Raw genomic sequence first — 16,950 nt, 5'->3', positions numbered from 1 at the left:
TTGATGTTAACAATTTCAAAAGTCATAGATCCTTTTTGGGGTAAATATATAGATGCTCTTGGTTTGGTATGCGATTCAAGCATAGATAAATGAAATCTAAAACTTAATAAACTTTCAAGTTCATATTCATATGGAATTTGATTCGATAAAAGTTCGTAAATTGTGATTTGGATATTAATCCCAATTTTATTGTCTATTTAATCAGTTTACAATACTAAATAGCTATCATACAATTGAAGTCCTGAAATCTTCTGTGGTATCGGGTGAATATGGAGGCAATACCCTAGCTACTGTCCCATCTTTATTCGCAAAGAAAAGAAGTTTCTGAAGAAATGTAAATGCAAAACAAAAAAAAATCCAAAGTGCTTGCACTGTTTGTCTGGTTCCGAGGAAAAAAGCAAAAGTGCCAGAATTTACAGCATATGGCAATACCAATATATTGTGATTTATGAAATTTTATTGGTCATTCTTCAGTTTTGCCAAAATTGCGGGATCGTTTAATTTCCTTACCTTTTCCTCTTTTTTTTTTTTTTTTTACCTGCTAAAAAAAAAAAGAAAGGAAAAATACATCACTTGAACTTCCTCTTAATAAGAAATGATTTTCCACATAAGACCATATATGAGCTTTTGTGAACTCCTGATCATAAGAGATGATTTTGCTCGAAAAGGGAGTAATATATGATGGGTTCATGCAAGATATTGAGAGATGCTTTTTGTAACATTCATTGATATGTCTGTCAAAACTTAGAAATGATTTTTATTATGTTAAATAAAAGGTGAACACTAGGCTGAGGTTGCTTTTACCTAAATGTACATTTTTATGCCCCCATGAAAATGAAGTATAATATCCCCCTTCGTTTTCTGGACCACTTTTTTTTTTTTTTTTTTTAACGTCTTTTCATTAACTATCTTTCTTTTCTGCAGATATTATGCATTTTGTCCAGTACCAAATTGTTAATCATGTCCATGTGGATACAGTTTGCATGAGTAAATTTCTTTGTCATGATTTGTACTATTAAGTCCAAGAAACTCGAACTGAAACTCCATTCTTTCTTCGACTATGATGGAAACCACAGCGATACCGAAATATTTTGATATTGCGCGTTGTCGATATTTAGCATTAGAATTCAATGCTAATTCTATGAAAAATGTCACATCCAAACACAAGAATTATGATTGGGGTCTCAATTCCAATTCTATGGGGTGCCAAACACGCCCTAATTAAGGAGAAGCAAGTCCATGAATTCTGTGAATTCACACAATCGTCTTACGCATTAAGTTCTAAGTTTCTTTTCATTCACAAAAATCCAACATGTATTTTATATTACTATTTTTTCATGTTCATGCACTATCATTTTTCTGTCAAGAAGAACAGTTAATAGGCTCAGCTGTCAAGTTGTCTGTTGTTGTATCTTCTATCCCTATCAATGGAATAGCTTGAATATGCCAAGCTATAACGATAAGAAAGAAACTAATGGAACTCCTTAATTATATGCTTCGTATGGAACTCCTTGATTATGTGCATCATGCATCCGTGCACATAAATAGAGATGAAATTAATTTATCGTCGTTTGATCAATACAATATACTACCTGATCACACTGCAGTTGTTTTTTTTTTTGTTTTTTGGGAAAAAAAAAAACAACAACAATGTGAGGAGGATCTAATGGTTGAAATCAAAGAATGATGTAACCATGAGTTTAAGTTGACACTGGGCAAAAATAGCAGGTAACCAGCACCTACTTGTGTGTGTGTGTGTGTGTGTTGTGAGACATCGATCGGGAGAAATTCAATGCTTTTCTTTGCATGGGCAATAGAAGAGTGGAGGGCCAAAACGACAATTAATTACCAAGAACAGATCACAACTAATGTCCAGTGGTATTTGTAATTTTGCATGCATGCATTATCAAAAGGTGCTGTGTTAGGACCAAATTAAATATTCTTACTTGCGAGTTTCAAAAGGTGATTAGTTCTATTTTTACTTCGTATTTGGAAATTGAAAGTGTGGTCAAGTTGAGAGGGGGACAAAATTCATCCCACTTTAATAATCATATATAGTATTACCTAAGGGGATTGATTAGCTCTGAGCACGCTGAAATTTGTGCTATATTTTAGAAGGGTATTGGTTGTGTAGGAGGTATTCATGTCCCGTATGTATTATCCTGGAAAGTGATGCTCTCGCCATTATTAGTAGACTAGGAGTATCAAACACCCCAGAAGAGGATAAAAATATTTGGCACCTCTTGGACATTTTATTCAGTTGATTATATAGCACTTTCTACTAGTTTTAGTTCTGTTGATTTCAACCCTGTGTACAAAGATGGTAGCAATACTCCTGGCTCCTGCTGATTCTTGTGGAGGAAGCTCCAGACGTTATAATGACCAGAAGTAGAGAGATTGACGTTGGGTTTTTCTATGGAATACAACAATTGACACACTGTACATGAAACAGAAAAAAAATTAGAACCAGGCACTCCCTAGGAGTATAATCATGGCATGTTTATTGAACTATCTGCAGCCTTTTTAAGTGGTGTCTACTCATCTTATGAACAGGGCACTGCCCCAAATATTTCGCGGTACCCCCATTTTCGAAGTCAAGCAATGAAGAACTTGACATCTTGAGATCTGTAATGACAAATCACCAAATTTCTTTTTTTTTTTTACATATTTTAATGCCCAAAGGTTTCCTGCAGCTTTAACTAATATAATGAGCCTTTTGACCTGCTACATTACAACTGGATTTTGCCACCTCAAGGATTTCGATTACAATTGACCAGGGACAAAAAGGCTGCGATATTGATATATTAAGATCGTTCAAAAATTGTCACATGGACTAATTTCTGTTATAAATGGCAAGTTTCTTGCATTAGACAGAAGTAGAACAAAGAAGTAGAACACAAAAGAGAAAAGGACGAGAATGTCATGTAGTAACAGGATATCCTGTTTTCATATTTCTTTCTTTTTTTACCGTCTTACTATTCGTTTTGTGATGAGAAGTGATATGGTACTTGGTTTCCATATTTCTTTCCTTTTATTGCCTTATTTTTCATTTATTGCATCAAGACACATGTATCATACGGATCATTGGGATAAGCCATGCAAATAGTGATTTTATCGTTGAAATTTTCAAGTGTTTTGAGTTTCTTCACTTTGTTAATTGTTCTAGTACTGCATACAACTGGCATACATCCTTTTTAGCCTTTCAAGTCCGATGTTTGTAGTATACTATACTTACAAACTTGATTCTGCATATGTCATCGGAAAAGCTTGGAATGCCTTGATTTTTCTTTTCAAAATGATGCTTAATTTTGATTACCTGATGTTTACTGAAGTAGATAACTTAGATATATACCGCGCTGTCGCAGTTTATTTCCTGTCTAGGGATGTCACAAAAGGTTTGGAAACAAAAAGTCCATCCTGATGATCATGGAACGTTAGGATAGGGTTTGATCAATTGATCTGAGTTGAACTGATTTGACTGCCAAACAAACTAACAAGATCATCTCAATTTGTTTCAGCTCCAGTTGTATCATCAAGGCCAGTTATTGCGTTTCTCTTTCTTTTGCTATTCACGATACCAACAATTGGTGCTTGTACTATTACTTCCATCGAATCTAGGCGAGAGATCATTAGACTACATCATGGTGCTGTTGCAATGGATGGTGGACGATGTTCCAAAACTGGGAGGCGTATTCTGCTTGAAGGAGGCCATGCTGTTGATGCTTCAGTAGCTGCTGCTCTTTGCTTTTGTGTTGTAAACCCTGCTTCCGGTGGAATAGGTGGAGGTGCATTTATGCGTGTAAGATCGCATGATGGCGAGGTAAAAGCATTCGACGCGAGAGAAACTGCACCAGGATTAGCTTCTGAGGTACACATATTTGCAATAGTAGACCATATTTGCATTAGGGTATGTATGCACAAAATCCTAATGGGAAAGCAGGTGTACTGTCTATTGCAGTTCCAGGGGAGCTTGCAGGCCTTTACAATGCTTGGCAAAGATACGGAAGGCTTCCCTGGAAGAGGCTGGTGAAGCCAGTAGAGGGACTTGCTCGAGAGGGATTCGAACTATCAAAATATCTCCCATGCAGATGGAAAGCAAGGAATCAGGAATTTCAGCTGATGAAGGACTGAGCAAAATATTTGCAGGGAGGCTATTGGAAGCAGGCCAAATCTGTCGAAATGAGAATCTGTCTAGAACGTCAAAACAAATCTCAGAATATGGTGTGGCTGCGTTTTACAATGGATTAATTGCAGTTGATCTTGTTACAGACATAATGGGGGCTGGAGGAATCCTGAAAATGAATGACCTGAAGCAATATCAAGTCGAACTTAGAGAACCTTTGGTTAATGAAGTTAAAGGGCCTCAAAATACTTGGTATGCCACCTCCGTCTTCCGGTGGTACCGCTATGATTCTTGTAAGTTTCATTAGTCACACTGTCCTTCTAGCATGAACATGAAATGTGGATAAAGGAAAAAGGTGCTTTTGCTTGTCTGCTGGCAGATTCTGAATATCCTATTCAATATGAAGATACTTCAAATATTTCCTCATCACTTTCAGATTCATCGAGAAATCGAATCTCTAAAACATGCATTTGCTGTGAGAATGAATCTTGGGGATCCTGATTTTGTTGATGTGAAGAAAGAACTATCAGATATGCAATCTCCTGAATTTGCAGCTGAGCTAAAGAAAACCATATATGATAACATGACTTTCGACTCAAATTATTATGGTGGCAGGTAACTAACCTAACGAAAAACATGATTTTGGCTTCTCAAGGAATAGGGACCTCAAAGAAACCAATTGCTCGTTAGGTTTGCTAATATCTTGAAGAGGACTAATCTACTAAGAATAATTTATCAAGTCAATAATTCCCAAATTCTCAGTAGCATTCTCGCCTGACTTTTTATCTTCAAAATCGGAACCTCTGCGCTGATATCCTTCCTCTTATATTTCTTATGGAGTTGCTGATATTTACGAGTGGAAACTGATGCTTGACCATGGAACCAGTCACTTGTCAATCGTAGATAGTGAAAGAAATGCAGTTTCCATGATAACTGCCATAAATTCATATTTTGGGGCACTGCATCTCTCCCCGAGTACGAGGAATTGTCCTCAACAATGAGATGGTCGACTTCTCCATCCCCGAAAATGTCACCGGAGATGATGCACCACCTGCTCCTCCTAACTTCATCTGTCCCTTTAAACGGCCATTGTCATCCAAGACTCCCACCATTGTCCTCAAGGTACTGCTTCCTTCCTCTTTGCTTGTAATTGTCGAATATTTTCTAGTAATTCAGCTGAAGTTCAACAGTCAAACTCATTTGATCTACTTGTCACTGCACACTAACTAGGATGAGCAGTTGAAAGCACTAGTTGGAGCAAAGATAATTCCTGGAACCACGGAGGTGTTTCTGAGTCATTTTGCCAATAGGATGGATCCACTCTCAGCAGTCATGGCTCCAAGATATTATCATCAGGTTATCATGCACTTCCATACTACTATATACACAATTTTCATACTTTCATGCAAGTAGCAGCAATAACAGTTGTGGTCATAGGCTCGTAGCAGCAGCAAGAAGGATGATAACAATATGATCTGGTCATGCTCATGCAGTTGCACCCTAACATACTGCAATATGGAAACTGGACCACGGTACGTAATTGAAGACCACTTCGAACTTCCAGAAAAGAAGGGCCATAACCTAACGAGCCTTGGCGGGGGATCAATATATCAATTTATTGTTCAAGAGAACGGCCATGTCCTAGCAGCTGTAAGCGACCCAAGGAAAAGGGTGGCTTTCCAGCTGGTTATCAATCAGAACTATGTATTGACTCGGACTCTTTATATGATAAATTGAACAGCTTCCTCAAATCTTGACCGTTCCTCTCACAAGTCACAACTCTTCTGGAGATGACATCCTCGCAGAATGCAAAATAAATTTGGAATGAAAAGAAATTTGTTTTTGCTCGACTGCTCTCAGTTTTCTCATCGTTTACTACAAAGATTTTGTACAACGTACAAGCTATTCCAAAAGCAAGAAAGAAGCACAGCTTGTCCTCTGTATCCTATATGATTATTGTGATCAATCAGTTCCCAATGCATATGGTCTAAGATCAAGATCGACCTAGTACAGTTGCTTCATTCTGAGGATTTTGGCCAGCTTTAAATTACAATGAATCACAGGCTCACCCAAACCATGATCAAACATTTAAGTGCCACCAACACATTATATCAATTCTTTGAATGAGACCAAATTTTGCAGGAATACCGCACAATCTATATTGCCCCCTTCAAGCACATTGTCTGTTAAAGTATTACTTCATGCATGCCCAGAAACGCTACTATCAATCTCACCACAAACTTAATATGGTCAGATCCCAGAACTTGCAAATTTGGCAGCTTTCCCAGTTCAGGAATATTTCCTCCCATGTGAAATTGATCGAATTTTAATTGAACTACGGACCATCTCTGGCGCCTTGCACCACAGAGCTGATTAAGATCTCATGGCTTTTGGACAATAGAGAAATCAAAATTAACAACAAACGTGCACATACTTCGTAAAAGAAGCCTGCAAAGTCTTATACGTGCATGCAGAATCCAGCTAGCATGCTACCTCATTCCTAGTTTAAGCAGATAATTCCGTCCCTAAGATCACTCTCTTTCTGAAGCCCATATACCGTCCAGATTGAGAGGTTTGACCCATATATCCTCTTTTCCATTCATTTTACACTTGCATAATGGTGCTCCAGAGACGGTGGGTTGGAGACAACAATGAAGTAGTAAAGCAAAGGATTGGAGGACGACAATGGGTGGTTTGGGTAATTCAGCTTCCATGAGATTGACTCCTGTTCTTTTTTTTTTCCTCCTTTTTTTAATAGTATTTCATTAGAGTCCGATTTTGTAGTAAAAATAAATTTTGGTTCAACCAACTTAGGAATTACTTTCATTCTTCAAATTATAAGAAGTGAATTTAGCAAAAGTAAACGCAATAAGCATCCAAAAGACCTGTAACAGTATAGCTTTCTTAAATTTCATGCCATCCAAAAGGCTGAGAGATATATTGAGGCATATCACTCCACTACGGTTTACAAATAGAAAGTACCATTTATAAATCGAAGTTGCCTTCATCTACCTGATTTGCTTCTCTATAACATGTTGCTTGGACTTTTTGTAGCTGCGACGAAAATGCCTCCTATGCTAAAGCTTTAGCCATGATTGAACGATGCTCCAGTTGTTGCTCATAAAGTCCACGGAAGATATGATATTTAGCATTATGGTAATTCTTCACCTTAGGATCTTGGGAAGGGTAGACAACCTGCCAGCATAGAAGCATGCAATTTGGACCAAAAAATAGAAACAAAAAGCGAAAATAAATGAAAGAACAAAGGATTTAAGAAAAGAAATTCAAGGGTTGACAGATTATAATCAATCTGGCACATTTGAGTCTCCCGAGTGGTAGTCATTTTTCAGCTGCTAGAAATTTATATCAGTTTAGCTTTCGTACTTTGTTCTGTATAATTGTTCATTCAACTTAACGGACCCAGATTGTGTTATGGCAAACTCTAAGCACCCACACTGAAAAAATAAATGCATTTCAAACTAAACCAATCTAACTTACCTCCAGACCAACATAATCACCATAATTTTAAACCTCAAGTTTGCCTCACCTAGTAAACTAGACGCAACTGAAGATAGAAATGGTAGACCGGATAAAAGCTTGATAAAGTATTAACTTTCAGTTTGAATATTATTCACTCATCAAATTCTTGCTCAAGTCAAGCAACCTAAATTTGCATGACCGGTCTAAATCTTCAATGAGATTTTTCATCTGTTCCTTTTCGAGGATAAACATTGTTAAAATAAGATTATAACATAAACATTTCATGAAGTTTACACATTCCAGTACAGTTGCAATAAATGGACATATATGTAAGGTACTTGCTAATCCAAACCCAATCAGTTGCTGGGGTTAATTTACAGTAAAGTAGACATACATAAACGCGCAAATCTCATGCATCAGATGCTTTAGTTGTTCATTCTGTCAAAACTTGAAAACTCCTATTTTACTTTGGAAAATTCCAGGAGTTGAAGAATCTTCCAAACTATTTTACTGTAGCATCCCATGTCATACGTCTCGTAACATGCAACTCGCCATCACATTGGTTTATCATACCTTCCCAAAATAAATAAACTACAGCCGGTTCCCCTCCCCCTCCAAGCAAGAATTTATCACCAAACAGATGTTAACAAGGTTCATGTACCTGACCAGCTGCATTCAATGCCTTCATGGCGTGTCGGATTGTAGTGTATTTCTTCGAAGCAACAGCCCCCAGAATTGCAGCTCCCAAAAGCACTGATTCATTTTCCCGTGGTAAAATTATAGGATAACCTGATAAAATTTCATGAAGTTTACTTAAATATGTTACGATTCCACATACTTTGAATGCTGCGGGTTGACTAAACATCTTTACCCATAAAACTGGACATTTTTGGATAGGAGGATAAGTAAGTAATGCACACAGATAACCAGTGCACAGAGAAAAAGAAAACAACACAGAAATGGGGGGAGGGGGAGAGAGAGAGACCGATTATATCTGCATGTTCTTGGATATAAAGCGGGTTCTTTGCAAGTCCTCCACAAGCGAGCAATGTATCAACCTGGGAGCAAAATCATGTAAATGACTCGGAATGAACTACTGTCGAGCAAATAGCATAGGGAGCGCAACTTTATTGATCTATGTACAGGGTCAACATGGATTCAACTTAATTTACCACAACTTATACTATTACCATGAAAATGGAGCAACTGAAGTGGTAAACTCTCTCTATCTCCCCCCCCCCCTCTTAAAACAAAAAACCCCCAACAGGCACAAACCTGTATTGCATTTCCTTTCACTATCTAAATATGATAATTTAACAGCAAAACTCATGAAATGCGAGACTGGACAACAGGTACCCCATTGGAGAAAAATAGCTCTAGTATAATACACTACAATCAAAAGTCCAGAAAAATAAAATAATTATAGTACATCAACAGCGGGAATATACACAGACATATTTTTAACTCAGTCAATTGCACAGTCCAATTCTTCTGTTACAATAGACTCCAGACAAAAATAAATCCTGACAATCAATCAGTACCAATTCTTAAAATAATGCTAAATAGGACAACTTAAGCATGGTATGATGTAACATCCCCTGGCTTCTCGCCAAAAAAGGAGTACACATGATCTTTAGTAAACAGCATCCTAGTTCATGGGCTGCTCTTCATAACCCAGTTTACAAAACACCTTTGGGTTTACAGTATATAATTGAAATTAAAACATAGCAGAAAGCTTCACAGTAAGGTCTTGGCAAATGCAATCAATTTCATTAAATTGAAAGCTGATAAGAATTCTTGGTCATGATCATGGTGGATTCGCACAAGTTCACATGAAATATCCCAAGAATATGCACAACAAAGAAGTCTTCTTATTCTGCACATTCTAGATATGTATCTGGGAGTTCCTCCCATATAAATCAGAGTCTAAAATAAGTGCTCAAATTTTTCAAATTTTGAATTTAAAGATGGATAAAAATAATCACCCACAAAGGCAGAAACTTTTGCTAGAATCAGATGACAACAGGGATGGACCTTACTGGAAAGTAAAAAGCTGAAGTTCAATGAGGGGATATATTAAATTAGTTCTTACAACTTCCTTCTTGTTCAGAATGGTTAATATACATAAATAATTATATTGATTTTAATGTGTTATTATCAGGTAGCAACATCATATTTCGAGTGAATTTTGGACTCCACATAGATAGGACAAGAATTTATTGCAATATCAACAATAACATGGCACTCTTACTTTGTGTCCATGGGCATTGCAGTGCTCTACAATGTGACGTGTGCCATATGCAATAGCTTGTACTGTGGCAAGGTATAGAAGAGCTAGTTGTTTTTCACTAGTGTCAAGAGTTAAGCCACACAGCATTCCTTTCGATTTAGGGTCTGCAATGGGAGATCTATACCAAAGTGTTAGTAGATATTTTCTCAAAATTGCCCAACATACTGTATGTGAAAGGCATTACTCATCTTTGAAAATCACCTGTTACCATGAAAGTCGGGAAGAACATGTGTATCATTAGTCAAAGCAGCAAGAAATGGAGAACCCAGCTCATGCCTCATTGTCTCCAGTATCTCATTCAACAGCTCGAAAATTGAGATTCCTAGAAGTTATAATGAATTAAGACAACATCCAACTTCATTGCATACCAGGACAGACTTGTAAAGAAATAAAATTGTACAATAAAATAATGCAACAAACAAAAAATTACTTACTTCGTGAAGCGGCAGATTTTACAAGGTGGGGTGAGGCAACATGATTTTCAATTACATAATCCAATAATGCCCCTGTGGCACTCTGGCCGCCCTCAGTGAGCCAATACTCAGGCACCATACCTTCAGATATTTAAAAAGAAAAAAAAAAAAGAGAAAAGAAACACTAGCTCACTAAAATAGAGTGATGCAAAACAAATAAAATCATCAGATATAGGCCATTCACTGTTGCTCAAAACACAAAATGGTAGCACAAAATGAGAGCTCAGAGGCTCAATTGTCTTCCTCCATATAGAACTTATTAGGGAATAAAGGATCCAAACACCACGAACAGATCAGTCTTATTTAGTGAAGCAGTCGAAACTGCATTTAACAAGAGGTTCAATATTTCAAGCAAAAAAAGGTCCCTATTTCTTCTTAGCAACTAAAATATCAGGTTTGACAAACTTCATTAAGACAGACAGCCTCCAGGAGCATTGAGTTCCTAAACCACCATCCAGTAGAATGCTGGCGCAGTAGCTGTCTTAGTGGCTTAGTTTAATGAAGAAAGGGTTTAAGGAAAAGGTAAAAAAATGGCACCAAGAGGATGAGCCAACAGTTTAACTAGTCCAGTTATTGTGTACATTGGCAACCCAGATGACAATTAACATGCGCCTCTTGTCATCAGGCCTTGAAAATACAAAAGTGAAGACATGAACTTATAAGCCATTAGAATAAAACATGGACCATTACCATACCAGACCAAAATGGTCCCCAGACTCCCGGAATGAACAGTTTTGTATGTGACACTGCCATATGGCAAGTGGATGTTCCACATACTAACACCATGCGACGACATATAGCTTCCACATCAGTCTCTACAAGCACAAAAATGAGTCACTAACAATGAAAAATAAATTGAAGTCAAATCAGAATATCCAATCCCATCTTTTATCCACAAGTAACAAGAACCTTTTGATTCAGGATCTGAACCAGCCTTGCTTTCCATCACACCAACACCACCAGCATGGGCATCTATCATTGAAGTACCCACAGGTGTCCCAGCCAGAAGGCCCAATTCCTGTAAACAGATACGGCAGCTTAGCACAGACACGGAAACACTAACTGAGCACAATTATTCAGCAACATGTGCACCCCTTGGAAAGTAAACTTGCATTGTTTGACCAAAATTGATAGACCTCAAGGGGAAGGCACTTTAAACGATACAAATTCCTCTGAATGAGATCTTGCCTTTGCAGAATCTGGTGTTAAACCACAACCCAGAGCATGACCAGGGAAAGCTACACTCCGTCCTGTGCACAAAGACACTCATCTCATAAGGCAACCAAGAAGTTGAAAGCAACATCATGTCTCTTCGATGCAATGACTGAATCCCAGTTGATCATATAGTTCAAAATTTTATTTCAACTTAGATGACAGAATGCAAGAGAAAAGGATGAAAGTAAGACACAAAAATTTTGCATAGAAAGAAAGTATGTAAGTTTTCAAAGATCACACTTAGGAAACAACGAAAGAAACTTTAATATCCATGTTTGTGGGTATCAAAGGAGGTGTACCAAAATAATTTCCAGAGCTCATGCTATAGGAAAGATTACCTTTAAGAACACAGATACAATAGTAGAAAACTCCATATTGAACAAACAGAAGGCTTCGAGGAGAACTGACAATAGTAGAAAACTTTATACTGACAATTGCCTATGCAAGTGACTATACTACAGAGAACTGACAATAGTAGAAAACTCCATATTGAACTAACAGAAGTCTTCCAGGAGACAGAATATTCAGATCAGCTTCAAATGGATATTTTATATTTGTATCTTCAAATAAGCACAAAATTTCTATCTTGCTCAATAACAATGCAAAAGCCCAATACTGCTGATTCGAAGTAACAAACAAACTGATTAAAGTACATAACAAGCGTAACTTGTAGAGAAGCAAATGATCATCTGGAGCTTCTAGAACTCACATGCTTTACACTCAAACTACTCAATGAGTTTCTGTATTTAAAGAATTGTAGGAGGGATAAGCAAGAAACTTTTTCCACACCACTCTACAAGATTTAGTCCATAAATAACTCTTTATCTCTTCTTCTTCTTCTTCTTTTACTTTTTGGCTATTTTTCTTGGTAGGATTTTCACTAATCATCTTTTCTCCCTTTTCAAGATGATCTAATGTGGAACTTAAAATAAGCCTGGATGATAAAACTTTCAATAATTATAAGAAGCATTGTGCAAATTTAACTTTGAAAACCGTGCACTCTCATGGCCAGTCAACTACATTTGAAATTTTAGATTTAACAACTAAGTGTACCAGCAATATTGGTCCCATGGTCTAGAAAATTAACTCATCAACAAGAAGAGTCTAATGGCTGAGTTTGTTCATGAGAAACGAGCTCATGAAATTCTTTTTCACAAACGAGCACATAGATTCTCAAATTCTGCAGAGATTATAAAGCTAAAAGCTACCAGATGTATATACACAAGTACAAATAGACAGTCTGGAATTCAACCATGAAAATAAGATGAAATTCTCTTGTTTTATAATCTGAAAAATTAACTATAGGTCGTACATTTCATAAAATTCACTGCAAGCTCATTCACTAATCTAACCAGAAGCCTTAAACCATTTTCAGAGAGGGAAAGCCATTTCATCCATTTTCAGAGTGAATACAGAGGCAAACCAAAAACAACATCATCAAGCGTTAGTAAAAGTTCGAAGAAACTTACAAGCATACCTATCTTGGCATGATGGCCATCAACAAGATCACCTAAACCAATCTCCTCCCAGAATTGATCATCCCATCCACAAGCTTCCATGTCCCGAGAGTCTTCTTCAGAGGCTTGATGCATGTGTGCATGACCCAGATAGGTCCATTTGCAAACAGTAGAGCACAAGCTCCTAGTGTCATCTCCTGTTGCTCTACAAGAATTGAGGATAACTCATGAGAGCCCATAGGATATGAAACTCAAACTGTGTAAACCAAATGCATAAAGGCTTACTTATAAGACAACCAATCACTAAGGTCCATCCAACGAAATGCCATTGACCAAGATTCTTTCAGATTATCTTTCACCCACAAAAGCTGCAACAATTGTTTATGCCATATTAGATTGACACAGTAATCCAAGAAACCACCACATATGTTTGGACAAGATTTTAGACTTCTAACACTTACAAATATCTTTCTCCATTGACAGACATGGTTCAAGGTGTAAAGTACTATGTTCAAAACAGAGGACATGTCAAGCAAAAGACACAGGCAGGCTCTGAAATATGCTATTTAGTGAAGATCTGATCTAAGCAGCATAACCTACCAGCAAACGAAACTGAACATTATTTTGAGTTTCCTAGATACCTTTGGTGGTTCCATTTCTGGAAATACAGCTCCACCACAATACTGCAAAACAGGTGAGTTGGAGGAATTTATCCGTTCAGCTTGCTTTACTGCTCTATGGTCCATCCAAACTATGATATTCCTCCTAGTATCACCACTCCAAGAAACTGATACCGGCTCACCATCAGAATCCACAGCAACTGCACTTCAAAATCACTTCACTCAACTTATTTCTAGGCATCAATACAGATAAGAGGTAATGAAAGCACTTGAACAATTTCCTTACTGAGAACTGAGTTAGGTTATACCAAGGGAACAAGTGGCAGCAAATCCCAAACTTGTTACTTCTTCCCCGGCAACATTTGCAAGGGAGCATGCTGCTTTTACAGCAGTGCAGACGGCAAGCCAAATATCAGTTGAAGATTGCTGGATGCCAAAAGTTATATTAGGCATGTCAGAGGTCGATCAATGATCTAAAAACAAATTTTAAATCAGTTTGCCGCTTTGCTTGTTGATCATAAGATAAGCAAGCATGAGACTTACAAAGTGTGTGTGTGTGTGTAAGAGAGAGAGGGGAAAGGAAAAGGAAAACATTTTGTAAGTTTGTTTCCTTACATGTTTGACCTATTCTAACATGTAATCACCCCCAAAAAGGAATAGGTAATCAGGAGAAGTTATATGATTATATAGAATATCCAAGCATATATAATCTCCAGATTCACAATCTTCGCTTTCAAAATAGAATATTCAAACATCAGACTTCCAAAACAAGAGAGATAGAGACAGAAGAGAGAGAGGAAAAGTAAAAGTAAAATGTATACTACATTTGTTTCCTTACACTTTTCACTTATTCTAACATGGAATAGTTATGAGGAGAAGTCATATGATTATACGCAATGTTCAAGCATCTGCATACTATTCTCCAGATTAATAATCATCGCTTTCAAAATTACCTCGATGCAGTCACCTTCTTTCCAAATCTGAATTGGGCTACTGGCAGAACCCAAAAGTTTGCCATCCCCGTCGAAGAGTCCTGCAAGTGAATTAATAGATCAGAAATAGCAACGGGTAGAATGCGCATTCATTTTCATAGACAGAAAATAAGGTAGTTACTTCGCATGACGGCTTGAACTTCAAGATGAAGAATTTCTTCCAAAACTCAAGTAAAGATCACTAACATGAAAACTTGGCTTCAAAGAACAAATTTGGAGCTTGTAGCATCTATAGTTTGAACCCCAGTTTGAACAATGGGATAATCTTAGCTTCTCAGAAATCATTCCTGACATTTTCTTCACCATACCCACTGAAAGCTGAATCATTTCGGCTTACAAGAAGGTCCATCTTAATCTTTAAAGAAAATCATGTAGTTTTAGTCCATGCAACACTAGGTCTTTATTTCCATCCTTAAAGGTTTGCACATATAGCTATGATACAAGTGTTACACCACCTAAACCAGCTACATATTCATTTGCTAAATGACTCCTTGGCATGCTGACCCATCACCAATGCTGGCACTATCCTTCTAAGTACGCTTATGTCTGAGCAGATAAAGAGTAAAATATGCCACGGAAAAAACAGTGAAAAAAATAAAAACCTACCAAAACCGATTTCCAATAAAGCCAACAGAAGATAATCAAAACCAAGACCGCCAATTTTAACTACTGTATACACAAAAAGACCAAGAAAACTCACGTCATTGGGAAAAGACAGAAAAATAGTGGAGAGAGAGGTACCTGCGCGAGCACTCCCGGTGCCAACATCGACGCCAAGGTAGACTGAGCGGCGAGGCGGAGGAGGTGTGGTCATTTCGATGGCGGCAGGATGAGAAGAGAAGCGGTGGTGGTGGTGATGGTCGTCGTCGTGATGATGTTGTTTTAAGAGTGGTGTGGTATCAGAATATGAATGTCTTGGGCCAGACATTTTATATTGCCATCCAAACACCGTATTAATTGTTGCTATCGGAGGTAATTTCTAGTTATCTATCCAAATTCTAACAGTGTTTTACAATTTAATGGAAATCTAAACCGGAATTTTGAATTTTGATGTGAGATTAATGTCCATCAAAAACTCTGCTCATTCTTGATCATCTCTGGCTGTCCCTTTTCTTTTTTTTTTTTTTTTCTGCAACGGTAGTTTTTGTATTGATTGGCAAAAGATGTACACTTATATGAGCAAAGGCCCAACGAGTTCTATACAAAAGTGTTAGAAACACTGAGGGTTAATCCATCCCTCATCTTGAAGAATGCCTAAGGCATAATCACTAATCAAATCACTTCTTTTATCTAATCTCCTGTCTAGGCAAAAGGAGCATTTTTGGAACAATGCTCTGAGGTTTTTTTATCTGGCTGTCCCTTTTCACCTTTCGTTATTTTCCTCTTTTTTCGTTGCTTGGTGGTTGTCATTTGATAATCATAATTGCCCAGTTGCCAGTTGTGATTTGATTTTTGGTCTTTTCCTTTTTTTTGTGCCTGTTTTTTTGTGCTTGTCAGTATTCTGATTGCAGCAGCATTCAAGAATTGTCACAAGTCAGGGCAATGGTATGTGGTGCCCAAATTTTGGCCACTACTAAAGTAGAGACGTATGAACCAGGTTGAGTGACAACAAAATACTAAGAACAAAATATATAGTAGGAGGAAAGGAGTAATGCATACTACATTTTGATGGGTTTTAATACCAGATTATTTTTAGATTGATCTAATTTGATCGATAATGAACAAAAACCAAAAAATTTTATAATACCACTTGATTACGACTGATTACTATTTTAAGAAAGTATACTCAAAAACTTTATGAAATTAAACGTGGAAATCAAGAACTCTATGTATTTTGAGTACACAAACAAGTTAAAGACAAGATAAGAAGATATATTCGTTGAGCGTGAAATAATTCAACATTAGTTTTTCACATCTCATTGAATGCTTAATTAGCTAAAAATTTAGTATAAATCATAAGCAAATCAATTTTGGGTACAAACACGATTCAATCAATAATTTCCTACTCAAACTGTAAAATTCAGCTCATGTCAATTTGTCAATTATTTTTTATGTCCAACAAAATTACTAGAGGAGAATCCCGAATTTATTGAAGATTTTAAAATCCTTCCACAATAGAGGGGATTTTGGGGGTACGAGTGATTATTCCATTAGTCACATTCATTTACTACAAGAATTTGCATTCTCTCGAAATAAAAGGTATTTTGAGTTTTTTTTTTTTTTTGTCAATCTTCAATATCTAAGGCTAGGATTATATTTTTGTGTGCTACGTGATTAACTTACCTAAGGCAAGCTAATTA

General features: G+C 37.0%; 2 protein-coding genes and 1 pseudogene across 7 annotated transcripts; 2 read left to right on the top strand and 1 right to left on the bottom strand.

The window, feature by feature from the left end:
• Nucleotides 1-3,614: 3,614 nt before the first annotated feature.
• Nucleotides 3,615-4,821, top strand: LOC113695966 (glutathione hydrolase 2-like; annotated as a pseudogene).
• A 304-nt stretch (nucleotides 4,822-5,125) lies between these two features.
• LOC113696341 (glutathione hydrolase 1-like) lies at nucleotides 5,126-5,860 on the top strand. The gene is made up of 3 exons (XM_027215769.1): nucleotides 5,126-5,245; nucleotides 5,354-5,479; nucleotides 5,561-5,860. Exons 1-3 carry the CDS (start codon nucleotides 5,126-5,128, stop codon nucleotides 5,858-5,860), a joined length of 546 nt encoding a protein of 181 aa, XP_027071570.1.
• A 1,145-nt stretch (nucleotides 5,861-7,005) lies between these two features.
• LOC140004021 (uncharacterized) lies at nucleotides 7,006-15,767 on the bottom strand. Of its 6 annotated transcripts, none has more exons than XM_072055234.1 (15): nucleotides 15,392-15,767; nucleotides 14,612-14,691; nucleotides 13,967-14,084; nucleotides 13,680-13,858; nucleotides 13,324-13,406; nucleotides 13,059-13,243; nucleotides 11,555-11,616; nucleotides 11,276-11,384; nucleotides 11,062-11,181; nucleotides 10,328-10,447; nucleotides 10,095-10,215; nucleotides 9,855-10,011; nucleotides 8,589-8,661; nucleotides 8,265-8,392; nucleotides 7,006-7,318 (listed from the first exon to the last, which is right to left on the bottom strand). In XM_072055234.1, exons 1-15 carry the CDS (start codon nucleotides 15,576-15,578, stop codon nucleotides 7,196-7,198), a joined length of 1,845 nt encoding a protein of 614 aa, XP_071911335.1. In that variant the 5' UTR covers nucleotides 15,579-15,767; the 3' UTR covers nucleotides 7,006-7,195. The 6 variants fall into 6 exon arrangements, with proteins under 6 accessions (XP_071911335.1, XP_071911336.1, XP_071911337.1 ...); XM_072055235.1 differs by having other exon boundaries at nucleotides 13,967-14,131; nucleotides 15,392-15,409; XM_072055236.1 differs by lacking the exon at nucleotides 15,392-15,767 and having other exon boundaries at nucleotides 13,680-13,863; nucleotides 14,612-14,695.
• Between the last annotated feature and the right edge of the window lie 1,183 nt (nucleotides 15,768-16,950).

This window comes from Coffea arabica, chromosome 6e, assembly GCF_036785885.1.
Source record: "Coffea arabica cultivar ET-39 chromosome 6e, Coffea Arabica ET-39 HiFi, whole genome shotgun sequence".
Lineage (NCBI taxonomy): Eukaryota > Viridiplantae > Streptophyta > Magnoliopsida > Gentianales > Rubiaceae > Coffea > Coffea arabica.
The sequence above is the reverse complement of the archived record's forward strand: the minus strand, read 5'-3'. Positions and strand labels throughout refer to the sequence as shown.